This window comes from Anabas testudineus, chromosome 4, assembly GCF_900324465.2.
Source record: "Anabas testudineus chromosome 4, fAnaTes1.2, whole genome shotgun sequence".
Lineage (NCBI taxonomy): Eukaryota > Metazoa > Chordata > Actinopteri > Anabantiformes > Anabantidae > Anabas > Anabas testudineus.
Window position 1 is genome coordinate 15,413,341 of NC_046613.1, and position 16,969 is coordinate 15,430,309.

General features: G+C 39.4%; 2 protein-coding genes across 2 annotated transcripts; both read right to left on the reverse strand.

Moving 5' to 3' along the window:
• Positions 1-114: 114 nt before the first annotated feature.
• On the reverse strand, positions 115-7,951 carry LOC113152462. The gene is made up of 17 exons (XM_026345723.1): positions 7,456-7,951; positions 7,161-7,205; positions 6,959-7,068; positions 6,618-6,787; positions 6,154-6,314; positions 5,824-6,034; positions 5,451-5,741; positions 5,014-5,189; positions 3,864-3,963; positions 3,624-3,787; positions 3,484-3,528; positions 3,227-3,333; positions 2,856-3,025; positions 2,370-2,530; positions 2,034-2,244; positions 1,453-1,662; positions 115-1,199 (listed from the first exon to the last, which is right to left on the reverse strand). The coding sequence occupies exons 1-17, from the start codon at positions 7,711-7,713 to the stop codon at positions 898-900; spliced, it is 2,892 nt and encodes a 963-aa protein (XP_026201508.1). The 5' UTR covers positions 7,714-7,951; the 3' UTR covers positions 115-897.
• Positions 7,952-8,665: 714 nt separating this feature from the next.
• Positions 8,666-16,822, reverse strand: LOC113152913 (5-hydroxytryptamine receptor 3A-like). Its single transcript, XM_026346435.1, has 19 exons — positions 15,950-16,822; positions 15,805-15,850; positions 15,441-15,604; positions 15,269-15,313; positions 15,049-15,155; positions 14,714-14,883; positions 14,449-14,618; positions 13,869-14,079; positions 13,488-13,664; positions 13,215-13,399; positions 12,230-12,293; positions 11,824-11,987; positions 11,117-11,161; positions 10,707-10,813; positions 10,388-10,557; positions 10,099-10,262; positions 9,770-9,980; positions 9,417-9,626; positions 8,666-9,321 (listed from the first exon to the last, which is right to left on the reverse strand). Exons 1-19 carry the CDS (start codon positions 15,974-15,976, stop codon positions 9,038-9,040), a joined length of 2,721 nt encoding a protein of 906 aa, XP_026202220.1. The 5' UTR covers positions 15,977-16,822; the 3' UTR covers positions 8,666-9,037.
• Between the last annotated feature and the right edge of the window lie 147 nt (positions 16,823-16,969).

A 16,969-nucleotide genomic window follows, 5' to 3' on the forward strand; every position in this document is an offset into this window, starting at 1 on the left:
TATGTACATTCTGTTATAAAAATATTAGGATTAAAACATACTTTAGATTATTACATATAAACAGGAAAAGGTAATTTCAACAATGAATGTTATTGGATTATACATAAGCTTGACTTTAATGTTGCAGAGACTCTTGAAGTTCCACATTCCTCTTTATCCCAGCTCAGCCCCTCTATATTCCATTGCTACATCACACAGAACAAGACGGGTAAAGTCTAGTAGCTGTTGTTTAGTGTGTATAAGTGTAAAGCAGCAGAAAATGGAAATATAGTGCAAGGACCTTAAAACTGGACTTATATACTGTACTTGAGTAAACATTTTTTTTCTCAGGACATTTGTAATGTAGAAGTTTCACTGTACCTATATACTACAGAATAATCTACATACACATGGCACCACCTGCTGGATAAAATGTGACAGTTTCACTTGGACGTCAACCTCATATTTTTAAAAACGGCATGCAGAACAGAATCTGAGTTTTCCATCTATGTACGAACACCAAGCAGTAAATGTACTGCAGTCTGTGGAACATGTTGCAGTAAAACAAACTGCAGTATGCTGCTGGGTCAAGATCATAAACACACACAGAGTAGGACTTGTTGTTTAACACCTCCAGTTACCACTCACACTGTTTTTTTTTTGTTTGTTTGTCCTCACTTTCACCTATGGGACCTACAGTCTGTTCTGTTCTGAGGTGCTGCTGAACCGTGGTGAAGATATAATTAATGAATGGTTAATGTCACATTATTGAATTGAAGCTGAAACTTTACTTTGTTTCGTTATTTATGGGTCTACCTGTACATGAACTGTAATGAATTATACATGCGAACATTCAGTCTCATCACACGATCATATGATTTTAGTGATGGAGAGGGAATATTTGAACCCACTAGTGAATCATGTTACATTAAAGTTGCTGTAGACCCAGATACATATGATGGTGACGAAGCTGACGGTGATAAAGACGATGTACAAGCCGAATAGCAGGCGGTCGATGACCACCCCTATCATTTGCCATTCCTCTGAAGTGTTGTTTCCCAGAAAGTGTTTGTCCATCTGAAGACGGATGGCCAAAAGATCTCTGCTCAGCTTCTTCAACTCCTCCAGAGCCAGGTCTCTGTCTGTGTATTTTATGTTAGGTCCAGTGTTGGACAGACTCTGAAGCTCTCCCACTGGGACGCTGGAATTCAATGTTGGATCTGTCAATGAAGTAAATCGTTCTTTATAATACATAATTCATGTTCATACTGGCATTTAAAAGATGCTTTTAATGTACATTTCAATAAAGTGATGGAGGACACATCCTGGTTTTGGGCAAACACTCTTTTCATATAGTATATTTGAACATCAAACTTTGCTGATAAAAGGTAAATTTAATTAAATGCAACATCACAGTGATAAATGTTTCCAATTGTCTAATACATACAATATTTACCACATTTACAAATATACCTCCAGTAGATCGGTTGAAGAAGACTGTGACCCGGTTGGTCTTTTTCTTCGGAGGGATGCAAACAACAACCGCTAGATACTGCAGCACGAGAACGCTGAGCCAACGAGGCACCGGACTGTACTGGCTGGAGCTGATCTGGATATTAGTGATAAACACCGTCTCCAGCAGACTGGCCACCATCAGAGCGAGACTGATGGAGAAGAAAATGTCTGCAGGATTTGGAAATGATGTTTACATCAAAACTCGAACAACCTGTTCCTACATTCTGTTACAGTATGGAATCCTGGACGTTTGTGGGTTGTGTCTTTTATGGGCTACTGTGAGAGGCAGGTTGTAACCAGGATGCTAAGATCTAAGTAAACACATATGCAGACATACAGAGTGAAGACACTTTAACACAAAGTGCAGAAATCAGGAGAAAGGGGTTTTGAAGTACCTTGTTAAGTGTGAGCATTAATGTTGACTGGTTCTGATTAAAACTGCTAGAGGTGCGTTCTGTCACTCCAACGTAATGGTGATGAATGAAATCCAGTTTGTCAAACTAAGCAGCTCTTAATAAGTAATCCCAGGTGTCACTCACTGATGAGAGGCGTCGTCTCCCCGGTGACGGGCAGCAGGTCGTTCATGATGAGCAGGAAGACCGTGTAGCCCAGAATGAGGGTCATCTTGAAGGAGGACCGGTCCACGCTTTGAGGAGGCAGCAGAAAGCTGAACAGGTCCAGCGTGATGAGGAAACAGCTGGGGAGCAGGAGGTTCACCACATAGAGGAGCGGCCTACGTCTCAGGATGATCTTAAGAATAAAAAAAAAAGATGCAGGCTTCTTCAGACTTTGGAGAATGATCTCCTTCTGCTTTATGTTTCTTTAATGTTATCCTACATAAGCTGATGTGTTCAGTTCTGTTTAAAAAATCTTACAAAGTATTTGATTTCAGAGTAGCTTCCGACATCTAGCACCAGGGTGGAATGAGCTATTGTGATGTTTGTGAGCTCCCACTCCCCATTGGTCTGAAGCACATGTCTGGACTGTTGCAGGGTCTCTTCAGCGGTGATGTCTGGAAATACGCTTATATCCGAAGCTAGAATGACATTGAACAGCACAGCGTTGTAATGACGTGACAGACACTTAAAATGACGCGTTAGAGGTTTGACAAACATTGAAATGACGTTGTTGACGTGTTCTCAAGTGACTTTTCTCCAAGTAAATTATTTGTACTCGTCTGATTCAGATCAAATAAACCCTGATTGAGTTTTTAAAGCACAGTCAAGTCATCTGTGTAAACATATAGATATATACACATCCATCCATACACACTGGAACATTTTAACACTATATATCTATTTGTATGTATTGTTTAGTTTTCTAAAACTATAAAAAGTCATGTTAGCAGTTGGCAGACTTACCAAAGTGTAGATATGATCCAAAGGTCAGAGAGCAGTTTTGGATATCGAAGGGGAACGTGTAGATCACCAGTCGACAGGAGCTGACCACTCTCACCGGCTTATCGTCATAAACGAGACCTGTGTTATACAAGTAGACGTAGGGAGCTTGGGGAGATTTATCCTCCTCCATGCTGGAAAAGATAGAAATAAATAGAAATATATAGAAATACACATATATAATATGTCTGGTTTTAAGAGTCATAGTTTTTAACAGCTTACCAAGCATTCATGTTACTGGTTTCTTTTCTCTGTTGTACAAGGTTTAATGTCTGTTTCCAATTTGGACACTAATTTGAAAAGCTCACAAACATCTCTTTATCCTTTTAACTTACAACTCAGCGATCTCGATGTCTGGGACCCAAATATTTCCGCGCAGGACAGAGACTCTTGAAGTTCCACATTCCTCTTTATCCCAGCTCAGCCCCTCTATATTCCATTGCTACATCACACAGAACAAGACGGGTTTGATAGCGCTAAAGATGTGAATGTTATCACAAAGACAGACCTCTACAAATGAACTGGAGAAATGCTTGAGTACAATCTAAATAATGGGTTTATTGGTGGTAACGTCAAAGCTTTGAAAACTTACAAGAACTTGCCATAAGACAGTTGTCAAGATTTGTGACTTTTCATCCTACAATTAAAACACATTTTAATTTAATCAAACGCTGTCACATAGATTATTTATCGATTTAAATCAATTAAAAACATGCATGCATGCAGACTCACCACTCCTAAAATCCCCACCAAAGTGATACTGACGGATATGTTAACTGGATGAGAAAAGGTTTTTACGGGACGGATCTGATTCTTGGTGAACAATGAATCATTAAGTGCATCAAACAACGCTTCAGGAGTTGGGCTGGTGCAGTTCAACGCTGCAACAACGTTACCTGGATTTTAAAGCAGAAAGTAAAAACAAAAATCACGAGTTGGAAACATGGACAGTAAAAATTTTTTTTATCTTACCAAGAAGCAGCGTGAAACTGATGAAAATGAGCTCAGTGGACCTTTCCTCTGTCATTTTCTGTCTCAGTTTAGCCTTTGTCGTGTTAGGTGCCTCTGTGTCCTTTAGGACGAGAGGTTCTCGATCAGTAGAACCAGTTTTTAGTGTTAACAAGTGTCATTGTGTCAACAAGTTGTATTGGTGACAGCTGACGTGAAGGCAAACACAGTAGCGTGCATGTCAGTAGTTTGATGCTTTATCTCTTTCATTAATGACAGTGATGCCGGATGTACAAATTCATTTTTAGACTGAGCTAAATCATTTTGTTCACAGCCCCTACACAATATCAGATTAAATTGGGTCAAGCTTGCAGACTTTACAGAAGCTAAAGATACTGCAACCAAAAGTCTACGGTCATGCTAGTGGCTTGTTGGGACTGGACTTTCACGTCTAGTAGTTTATTAAACTAAAGTCTAAAATCTGCATTCAAACGTGCGTTACAAAGATGATGCTTACATACTGATATTTACTCATCACTGTTACTATTATCTATACAATGTTGTTGCCTTTAGATATTTGACATAGAACATTCAGGTTGAATTATAGAAATCCAAGAATCAAACCTTGAGTAACACCACACAGATATATGATCACCAATGGCAACAGCATAGCTCCTGAATTTGATTGTCCTAATGTGCTTTCTTGATACCTTTTTCAATATAAAAAAGCACTTTCAGGGTTTTAAAAAGTACAGTAGAGGATTTAAAATGCTTTATTGTTATTTCTATCATTCATAATGTTGAATATTGTTGCATTGTTACTCATCTAATTGTTTTTACACTAAGTCATTTTGACACTTTAGTTTTTATTTTCACACAGTAAGATACAAACTCATTAAACTGAAGTGATTGGGACCTAAATCACAAACAGATAATAAAATATGGGAAAATGATTGATTGATAATGATTATTTTAATGATGAGGTACATTATAGTGCTACAATAACCCAAAACCATTATGTTGCATTTACTTACTGGTCCACAACAACAGATAAATGTTGGCTAACACTTAAACCTTGATATCCACTGGATTAAAAATTTATTGTCCCCAGCCCTCATCCACCCCCTGTCCATTAGGACAGACTGATCCAAATGCACCACATGATGATAATAACCAGAGCGTAGCAGGAGATAAGCAGCAGATAGATGCGGAAGAGCAGGTAGTCGAGGACATATCCCACGTGGCACCACTGCTCCTGCAACTTATTCTCCTTCTGCAGGGAAGTAAGGTGTGAGCGAAGGTCACCCAGGTATTGGCAAATCTGTTGCAATTCAGGTGGAGCAGCTTGAACTGTCGGAGGAACAGCAATAGGAGGGATCACAATTACTCGGAATAGCAAATTAAAATGATGCATTCTCTGGAATCAGGTAACCTGTTGCACCGGTTTGGGTGTTTAAAGATAACTTACCTGCAGATAAATTATATTATAGCAAACACATAGAAATTAAAATTTAATGCACCACACAAACTATTTCTTGCATGTCGATTAGTTGTTGCTTGCCAATGTTAACAGTGACTAACAGTGCTAATGATTATTTGCTGTTTGCTTGCCTCCACTGTTGGACGGGTGCTGGGTGGGAGTTTGGTCGGCCTGTTGGCTGATACACGAGCCTGAGCTGCCGTTTGAGCTCTCGGGTTTTTCTGTCTGTGCTTTAGATGGCGTCTGGAGGCCCTCTGGCCAGCGATAGCAGATCAGGTTGGCTATGTGTTTGAGGACCACCACCCTCACCCAGCTTGGAATCTCTTGATATTTCATGGAGCTGTGGTGGAGGACGTTGGTGATGACGACCGTCTCCAGCAGACTGATGACCATGAGGGCCAGACACACAGAGAAATAAATACCTGCATGGAAGTTGAGAGATAGAAGTAAACACATTTAAAAAAGTCATATGTTAGACATTCAAGAAGTGGACAGAGATGTTACCTATGATAGGTGTCCCGTTTGCTGTGCTAGGCAGCAGGTCGTTCATGATGAGCAGAAAGACAGTGTAGCCCAGGATGAGGGTCATCTTGAAGGAGGCGCGGTCAACGCTGTGGGGGGGCAGGTAGAAGGACAGGATGTCGATTAGCATGAGGAAGGAGCTGGGGATGAGCAGGTTGACCACATAGAGCACTGGACGCCGTTTTATTACCACCTGGAGAAGAGGAGAGACAAAAAGTTTATATTCATTTTACTTTCTTATTCCTCATTTTAAGAAAAGTGATTGTTATTGCTGATGTTTTAATTTTGGATGTATAACTTGGTTGCCCTAACCCAGAACGTGATGATGTCCCACTCGTCGACGCCAAACTGGAGGATGGATGCATCTCCCAGTATGTCCACCAGTTCCCACTCTCCACTGGCTTCCAGGTAACGCTTTGAGTTCAGAGACATCTCCTTGAAGGTCAGAGCCGGACTGACCCTCACATCTTTTACTGTGAAAGAGAGAAACACAGTGAGGGACAGGGAAAAGCTGACAGTTCTGTAGTGCAATCAAAGCCACCTAGTCAAGAATTTAGCTGATTCATTTTATAAAGCTTAATAAATACCCTGAATTTTTTGTTTGTATTTACATTTATTTCATACTAATTATGCTGAAATAACTCAAGCTGCATTTTCTGACCCACAATAGAGGCAACTTTAGTGTACGTAGGTTGTGTTTTTTGATGTTTAGCCTATCACTAGATGTTCGTCTGGCGATGTGCTCATGTGAGCCCGTGTGTAAATATTTTCCTCACTGGTGTGCATGTAAGAGCCAAAAGTGAATGTGCAGTTCTGCACGTCGAAAGGAAAGCTGAATATCTCCAGGTTGCAGGCAGAGACGAGCCGCAGCATTCTGTCCCAGCGGATGCTGCCCGTGTGGTTGACGTAGACATAAGGGCACGCCTGGGAAACATCGTCATCCACACTGGAAGGGTTGGAGATGAAGGAATCAGGATGAAGACAAAGAAATAAACAGAATCATCATGGCAGATAAACTAATTAAGATGTTATTTAAAGGAGACAAATAGAAGAGAATGTAGGTAAAATAACTTTAGCAATTTCTGCATTCAAACAAGGAAAAAGCTGCAGAACTTACAACTCATACACAATGATGTCTGGAGACCAGAGCTGCCTCACAGGGAGAGAAATCTTAGTGACGCCGTGACACTCATCAGGGTCCCAAACGAGGAACTCGTGATTCCAGTACTGCAGTGAATTCATCAGAAACAATGCACTTGAACTCAGCACATCTGAGACCATGCTGTTTTATACTGTTCGTGTCTTTCCATGCTACTCACCAGTCTTAGCCACAGAAAAGTAGTGAGTATCTGGGTCTTCTCATTCTAAATACGGTAAACGACATTAAGTCAAACTATTTTGTAACAATGCACATGATAATCAGTAATCTGAACTGCAGTAGTGAATTTTAGCATGATAGAATAAGTAAATTGACAATTTAATTACAGCAAACATGAGGTGATCTTCGTTAAAATTGTGTATGTTAGCTACATTACATAACACATGTTCGTATTCTGTTTTTAATCTGTATTTAAGTGTTGTTGGTTTTCTTCTTAGATAAGTAATTAATCTCACCACTCCGAGGACAGCGTACAGAGTGAAGGAGATGTTTGCTATGGTGGGATTGCTGAGGTTCACTGCTGGTCTGAAGGGCTGCAGGTCGAACACAGCCTGGATGGACTCATGGCTTGGACCACTCTCACCTTCTTTACAAATCAGTTTACTGTAACACAGGGACACTGACGAGAAAGTGGTCGTGGGTATTAAAATAAGTGTCATTTTAATCTTCCAAATCCTCAATGTTGAAGCAGAAGATGAGCTTTGAACAATCATTGTTTATCCTAACTGGACCCAAATAACCACCTCGAATGGGTAATACAGTGATATAAATGTTGCGATATTGCTATAATAAGAGCTAATTTAAAGTTGCCAGGAAAAACACAAAAAATAAATAGAATATTATCAATATTTCCTAACACCCTAATTTCAATGAAATGGAAAATAACCCACATTCATATAAAACAATAGAGCAGTTAACAAAAGGAGGTTATTACCTGATGTAAAGAGTAAACCTGAGATGAAAGTGAGGCTCCTCTGAGTCGGACTCATGCTGGATATCTCTGAACCAGATGCCAAACCAAGAAAAGAGAGCTCCTACTGGCAGTGCACACGCTCACTGTTGATTTTTTTTCACTAACATTAATCCTCTGGAGATTTACCCTAATTGTATATGTACATTTAGTTGCTTCATTAACTATTGAAATTGTACCGTACACATTGTTTCTTTCCATACAAAACTTTGAAGAAAATGTTTTTCTAAACAGCAGAATAAGTTTCTGTAAGTTTCTGTAATAAGTTCCTCGTTAATTGTTATAACTCAGTACAGTTAAACACTTGAAATTGTGTGTGTGGGCAGGTGGATCATGAACACAAACACACACACACACACACACACACACACACACAGAAAAACACAGGACTTGTTGTTCTACACCTTCGATAACCAGTCAGCCATTTTATTTTTTAACACCTCCGCCTGTGGTAACATCAAGGCCTGTTTTAGAAACTTGTGATGAAGTCTCAGAATAATATCAAAGACAAAGTACATGGGAAAGGTGCTAATTAATAAAATAAATACAACCAAAAGTCTGAGTTTTTAAGGGGAATGTAATGAGATATAAATAGACAAAACACAAGATAGGTTTCATAGAAGTATGGAACCTTGTTTTTATTCAATTTCAGGCACATGGTTACTCTATTACATAATAAATGTTGAACCAAATTACTGTTTGCTGCATGTTTTCTCTTGAAATTCAAAGTTTCATTTAGTAAGATCACATATTTGAGAGTGAAATATCTCTCAATAAAAAAAATGTAGATAAAAAAACAATAAAGAATAATCATCGTCCCCGTGGTTGTGGAACTTCTTTACATGTTTAGTTGTAACTCCAGTGGTGCACTGAAGCTAAAGTATATCAAAGTTATGTTGCAAGAGAAGAGTTAACAGGAAGAACAAGGAACAAGACTGTAATACACATCATCAAGAACAGGTAAATTAATAAATAAAACTTAGAGACGAGTAGATAAAGGAGGACGGTTATATGTCTAATATGAAAATTCATGTCAACGAAATCCTCCAGTATATGAAATAACATCTTCAGGGTGTGTTTATTGACTGCACCCAGAAAATGATGATGGTAATGAAGCTGAATAACAGGAAGAGGGTGTAGAGACAGAACAGCAAGCGGTCTATGACCAAACCCACCTGGACCCACTCGTCTGAGCCCTGGCTTTTGCTCAGCTGCTGCTCCACCTGAAGGCGGATGGCCTGGAGGTCTCTGCCCAGGCACCTCAGCTCCTCCAGGGCCTCGTCCTCATTCAGAGGTCCCTTCTGCTTTGACGTCTCACCGTCCCCCGACACTAAAGAGGAGAGTTTCACTTCTGTTGCAAAGGGGACAGAGAGGAGGGGATGGCAGCTCTGACTCTTTAGCTTGACCTCTGCAGCTCATGTTGCTGTTTCACTCACCCTACTGTACCTTGTGCGTCAGGATTTTGAATCACTGTGTCTTCTTGATCTTTGGGCTTTGGAGGAAGCAGTACCAGTCGGCCTAGGACGTGAAGAACTAGCACCCTAATCCACGAAGGAACTGGAGAGTCGTGCGGGGAGCCACACATCAGGTTAGCAATGAGGATAGTCTCCAGTAGACTGGCCAACATTAAAGCCAGACACAGGGTCAGGAACACATCTGGGATAGTAACAAATGTTTATTTTAAATAGCTGCTTCAAAAAGAATTTTAATTTAAAGGAACACGATTAAATTGATCAAATGAAAGTTGTGATTATTCATTTCTGGCCACTTGGGGGCAGAAAAAGATTTTGTCAACTGACTTATGAGAGGTATGGTGTTTCCAGTGATGGGCAGCAGGTTGTTCATGATGAGCAGGAAGACAGTGTAGCCCAGGATGAGGGTCATCTTGAACATGGATCGGTCCACACTCTTGATAGGCAGCATGAAACTTAACAGGTCCACTGTGATGAGAAGGCAGCTGGGGATCAGGAGGTTCACTACATACATTACGGGGTGACGCCTCAGTGAGATCTGTGGGGACATGAAACATATTGCAGCTGGTCAACCCATATGGTTTTTGCACTGTGACATATTATTGCTCTACTGCAATTTATGCCACTTATATATGGTGGTGATTAGTCGTACTTACAAAGAAGCGAATCAGCTGGAACGTTTCACCATCACTAGCTTCTAGCTGATATGTCTTCAGCGTGATTCCTCTTAGATCCCACTCACCCATAGTTGTCATTTCTGCTAGAGAATGTTTTAATATGTTTTCTGCAGATGTAAAATTTGTAATCTCTATAGCACTTTCTGAAAGGAAGACACAAAACAGTCAAAGCTTTTGTGAAATTTAACGTGGCCACGTGCACTGTTCAATAAGGAAAATTAACACTGAAACAACATCAAAAAGTTGAAAAATCTATTTCAATACTTACTGCGGTACAAGTAGGAGTTAAAGCTTAAAACACAGTTTTGTGTGTCAAATGGAAAAGTGTAGATATCAAGCCTACAGGAGCTGACCACTTTAACGGGCTGTGCATCAAGAATGGTGCCATCAGAATAAATATAGACGTACGGAACAAATGGAGCAGAGTTTTTTTCCATACTGGAAGAAAAGTAAAGACATAAAACCCAGTAGGTAACCGGTGAACCAGTAGGCCAGTACATTTTATGAGGGCATTAAATGAAGTCAAGCCAGGGATGTTCATCAAGTCAGGCTGCAGTAAAATCTACAATTTAGCGAATTGTACTTACAATTCATTGATGACCACGTCTGGCACCCAGACCAGTTTTCTTGGAACTGTAATCCATTTCGAACCACACTGAACTGGGTCCCATGTAATGAATTCATTTTTCCACGTCTGCAACACAAATCATACAGATGCAACAAGTACGTACGTCCAGCTCCACTGACTGTAAACCTACAGCTTTTAGATGACGTCATACATCAAACTGTTTATCACAATGGTGGCGTTTCCATTTTAAAATCACTTAAAAGCAGCAAAACTACTTTATGACTCTCTTTTCCTGAGCCTGGAGAGAGGTAATCAGTTGTATTATTGACAAGAAACTAACTGGTATCCAGCCAGAAAATGAAATACTTACAAGTACTTGACTTGTGAATCACTTTGGATGAAAGTATAAACATTCTGTAACGTACTTACTATAATTTGCCAGATAAAAGTTGTCAGGATTTGGGCCTTTTCATCCTGAAAAAGACCCCAACATTTGGTTGGATGCATTCGGTACAAGCATTTATTTTTTAGGAAAAGTTGCAGGAGTCAAAAGTAAATAAATAAAAAGAAAGACCGATTTAGGTCGAGTGAAAGTTTCATGCAGAATCAGAACAGTTTATTTCAAAGTTGATGTAAATATATTAAACTTTTAACACTACACAACACACGTTGGTGAAGAATCTCAGTCGTCCAAGTTATCTGGAAGTTGATTCATGGCAGCTGGACTTCTTTTTGTTAAGTTGAAACGTTTCGCTACTCATCTAAGTAGCTTCTTTAGTCTGAAGATAGTTGGTTAGGGACCAAGAATTTATGCTGCGGGTTTGGTTTTACTCCACCTCTGTAATGTAAGAGTCACACCTCTGCCCAACCCCTCTTAACACCTAAAATTGGTCATTGAGTGTGTCCAACCTGGTTCACACCTACACCAGGTTGGACACACTTAATGACTATTACATTCTTCACATCCTCCCCATCCTTTGTTTCATCTAACGAGCCTATTAGGGCCTATTAAGGCTCGTTAGACCTCTAGGCCTTCAAGTTGCCCTGACTCAACTTCCAGACTACACAACACAGTTGATGATGATGATCAGTTGGTTGATATTGAAAGGTTTTTAGGTTAATATAATGTCTCTTACCACTCCTAAAATGCCATACAGGGTGAAGCTAATGCTGACAGAGGTTGGAGTTGACACGTTAATAACAGGTCGAATGGGATTCAGATCGAAGACCGGCTGAAGAGCCTTCAGCAGAGAGGTGGAGTGAGGTTGAGTGCAATTCAGCATGACAGAATTGCACGGCGCTACAGAAAAAAAAGGGGCATACAAACAAGACAAACATGTAGTGAGTGTGTGAATAAAGAGTTTGAAACTACATTAACACTCTGTTTTCTGCAGTTTAAAGCTTCTCTTGTGGTGTTTTAGTACCGATGACCCCAAACTTTAACTTCACAGCCCTTAAAAACCTGCAACATGTTACAGAAGGACAGCTTAGACTATCAGCACACACACGCACACAAAGTCACAGCAGCTGCATAGTACTCACCGTGCATGAGCAAACAGACGAAGATGAACAGTGGCACAGAGGGCTTGACTTTCAGTGGGCCGCACTAAAAACATTAGCATATTAACATAGGATCAAAAGCAGTTGTTAGTTTGAGTGATGAGCTGATTCTGAGGACGGTCCTGTGAATCTGTCTTCACGGATTTTAGTCGACAACTACAAAATACATAAGTGCACTTTAAAAAAAGTGTGTGTTGAGCTAAACCCATGAGTCCAAATGAATGTAGTATACAGATATTTTACACAGTAATACACTTTAAGCTGTGCGGCAAAGAACTCTGATACCAACCACGTTAAAAGTTTTTCTGTCCCTGCTAATCTCTGCAGCTATATTTCAGACTCTTGTGATTGCATCTTCAACTACAGCACATGACCATGCAAAATACCTATTTATTATTTGTTTTCTAAGGATGATTAAGCAAATGTTTTTGAAAACAGATATTTAGTGACTCACACTATTTCACAATGTATTTGGTTCTATTTCCTTACTGCACAACATGAACACGTGTAATAATCGAAGCTTTCATTAAAAGTAATGAAAAAAACAATTAGAACAAGATCATTATGTTTGAAATAAATATCAATCAAGAATTTTTCCAAGTGATTTTATTATTATTTTATTATACAATGGCACAGTACAACACAACAGACTAAGTTGTTAATTGTTGTAATTTTGCGTCCAATAATGAGCACATTACCATTTGTTACTATAAACAGCAGTACAATAACTGTAGTAGAAGTAATATCTATAGCATAAATGTATTTGCTTAAAGAGAATAATGTTACAAATAGCAGTACTATGTTGTATCTGTCAAAGATTATTGAAAATTTGTGCTACTTAAATTGAGTAAAAGTGGAAATTCTACGTATTGTATGAGTTCACCCAGATAATGATGATGGTAATAAAGCTGACTGATAAGAACAGGATGTAGAGGGCGAACAGCAGGCGGTCTATGATGAAACCCACCTGGATCCACTCCTCTGAATTCTTTCCACTGAGCTGCTGCTCCACCTGGAGGCGGATGGCCTGGAGGTCCTTGCCCAGGTTCCTCAGTTCCTCCACGGCCTTTGTGTCCATTGTGGCTGGCCCCCTCTCCTCTGGAGGTTGTTCATTAGCTCTTCTCTTCACCATCACAGCACTGGCTTTGTTGTCTATTTTTCAAATTAAATCAATTAATTGTTTTGAAGACAAAAATCTTTCAAGAGAATTTTATTGTGTGTATTTCAATAAACAAAATACCTAAGTCTTTATTCTTCTGAGGCAGGAAAACAAGAGGGCCTAGAATTTGCAGAACGAGCACTTGGATCCAGTGAGGGACGGGAGAGAAGTTGTCAGAGCCACATAACAGGTTGGTGACGACGATAGTCTCCAGTAGACTGGCAACCATCAAAACCAGGCAGAGAGAGAAGAACACATCTGGAACAGAGTGGGAGTAGTGAGTCCGCCAATATCAACAAAGGTTTACACAGTGAAATGTTAATTGGTATTTTCTGGACATTCAATAGATAGTAGTAGTAGTAGTAGTAGTAATAGTAGTATTAGTAGTTTCTAGTCTTCATACTGAACACAGCAGTTTGAATAAAATTAAGCTCAAAAGTAGAAAAGAAAAGTTGTGCCGACTTATGAGAGGTATGGTGTTCCCAGTGATGGGCAGCAGGTCGTTCATGATGAGCATGAAGACAGTGTAGCCCAGGATGAGGGTCATCTTGAAGGCAGCTCGGTCCACAGTCTGGGGGGGCAGCAGGAAACTGAAAAGATCCACCGTGATGAGGAAGCAGCTGGGGAGCAGGAGATTCACCACATACATCGTGGACCTGCGCTTCACCGTGATCTGCAGAAGAGAAAAAAAACAAACAAACACTTTATCAGGTGTTATCATGCACATTTAAAAAGCGTCTTCATTTAAATTAAGCTTTGTAGCTCATTTACGAATGAAACTAACATACATGTTATGTTGAAGTCTGAGCTTTTAAAGTTTAATGCTGAGAAATTTTGCTTCCTATTAACTTAACACTTTTCTTTACTGTAGCCACTGTTGGAGAATAGATGAAGATGAAGATTTGAATGGAGCTAATATTTTTAATATGATATGACATATAAATGACTTTTTACTCAAATACATACTCGCACAATCTGAGCCTGGAAGTCAGTTAACTATGACTATGGTGTTAACTATAACGTTTCAAAGACTTCGACGTACATGAAATACAAGCATGTCACTGTAATCAGTTTCATTAACGCCTGGGTTGGGTTGATCTTTTTCTGCAGTGATGTCTAACAGCTCCCACTCTCCCATAGTAGTCATCACTGCTTTCGAATATTCTGTGATGTTTTCTGTGGGTTTCCCCAGGAAAATCTTTATGTCTGCCGCTGCGGAGAGTAAAAATACACAAATTGTTATCTTATTATTAAAAAAAATAGACAGCTAAATTCCAACGGTAACATATTGTTTCCCATTGTCTTACCCGAGTGGAGATAAGAGTTAAAACCCAGATTACACCTCTGTATGTCAAAGGGGAAGGTGTAGATATCAAGGTTACAGGAGCTGACGACTTTGACCGGTAGAGCATCGTGTATTCTTCCATTATTATACACAAACACATACGGCACATCTGGGGCTGTGTTTTCATCCATACTGCAAAAAGAGAGAATAGCAGCTTTAACAAAAACGAGAATTACTGTGCTGCTTCAGATTTGTGGACATGTATTAAACTTCAAGACAAAGCTGAGTTGAAGAAATCTGTATAGTTAAATGTTTTGGATACATGTCAAACAACAAAAATATAAAAAATAACCTCACAATTCATTAATTACGACATCAGGCACCCAAAACTTCTCTCTGGGTAGAGCTATCTTGTTAGTGCCACACTGTGCTGGGTCCCAACTGACAAATTCGTTCATCCACCACTAAAATAACAGAACAAGAATACCTTAAGTATCATTTGCAAACACAAATCTGCACATAATTATCCCCAAACATCAGTAGGTGAGATGTGAACATGAATGATCATGATACTGACATAATCCAGCCAAATGTAAGTGAGCAAGAGTTGAGCCTTTTCATCCTGGAAGACAAAAGCAGCTACGTTAAGGAGAAAAACTTGTTATCATTTAGCAATATTGAAATATGATTTTCAATTCTACGTTCATCAACTCCTCCTGGTTTACCAACTAATTCAGGGCTAAACTTACCACTCCCAGTATCCCGTACAAGGTGAAAAATGTGCTGACGTTGGTGCAGGTTGTCATTCTCTTGACAGGTCGTATGGCGCTCAAGTTGAAGACTGAATTCAGAGCGTCCAGCAGAGCCGGTTGGTTTGGCTGAGAGCAGTTCTGGTGCATGCCACTGCATGGAGCTGATGAGAGGAGTCAAAGATTATAAGTCTATACTTTGACTTATTTGTCAGTAGATTAAATTAAACTAAACAGCCCCATCTCCAGTACATGAATTACCATATTACAAATATCTTATACAAAAATGTACTCTATACTTTCACATGCGCTGATGTTTCTGAGCAAAGAACAACATCAGACACTTATACTGTAATTTTCTTACCTGACATGAGAACAAACATAATCAGACTGACAAATGTAAAGAGACGCTGGAAGGAAAACGGATAAAAACAGGTTTAAGTCATTTAAAATTCTATACAAATAACACTTCCTAACATTCAGAATAGCACCAGAAGAAGCCAGTTTACCTTCAGTGCACAATTCTTGGATGCCATGATGATCTTTTAAAAGTTGCCTGTAGAGCACAAAGTTTTCTAGGTAATATTTGCTTTTAGTCGTCTACCACATGAATAGAAGGATTATCTAAGTAGACAGCTGAATTTAACCACTGCCAGACAGCAAAGGCCTACCTGCTACTCATCTAGGAAACAAACTCCTGTAAAACGAAATTCTGCCGCTGTGGCCCAGATATTCATAGGGCCACCGTAAGCCAAGCGTCATGTGAACACACGCCTGGCAAATGATGTGGAAAATGTAAAACTCTGCAAGGTAGCTACTTTCCCTGTAGGTGGTTTCATACAAAACAAGGATGGACCACAGCAAATGTTGGGTACCTCAGTTTGTGACCTGCAGAAGGTGAAGAGCGACCACGGCAGCATCACTGCTGGTTGCATGCAAATGAACGGTGGAAACAGGACTCCGCTGCTGTCACCCTACACCTCCTGCCAGCCAGATCTCTTTTTTTCTAATTATTGTTAAATTTGCTTGATTTCTAATTAAAATATGCATATGTTAGCTGTTAGTAAGGACTGCTTACTTTGTTGAAACTTTTAGGTCGAGTGTTCACAGTAAAAGTTTTACTGTTGGTCAAGAATAGAAAATACTGAGGTCAGTCGTGACCTTTACAATATATTCAAGTCAGAGACTTTTTAGTTCCAATAATAAATCTGTTTCAGTGTCATCAAGTTTATATGTGACTAATGTTAAAATAGTTTTAATATAAAATTGGGTTTTGTTTCCCTCTTGAGAATTTTGAAGTATAAGGACATTCTTACTCTTTTGTCTACTATCTTTGAAAGGATTTCTTCAAGACTAATCCTGTTTTATTAATTTAGTCCATTTTGGCACCTGATTGTTGTTCTATGACAGACTGTGAACCTGTTCTTTATCCTCTTATTTGGTGCCATATTTACTCATTAATAAAAAATACATGAGAACAATCTACTGTAAGTGAAAAAAAAAAAAATCACAAATACACTCGCTTGTGC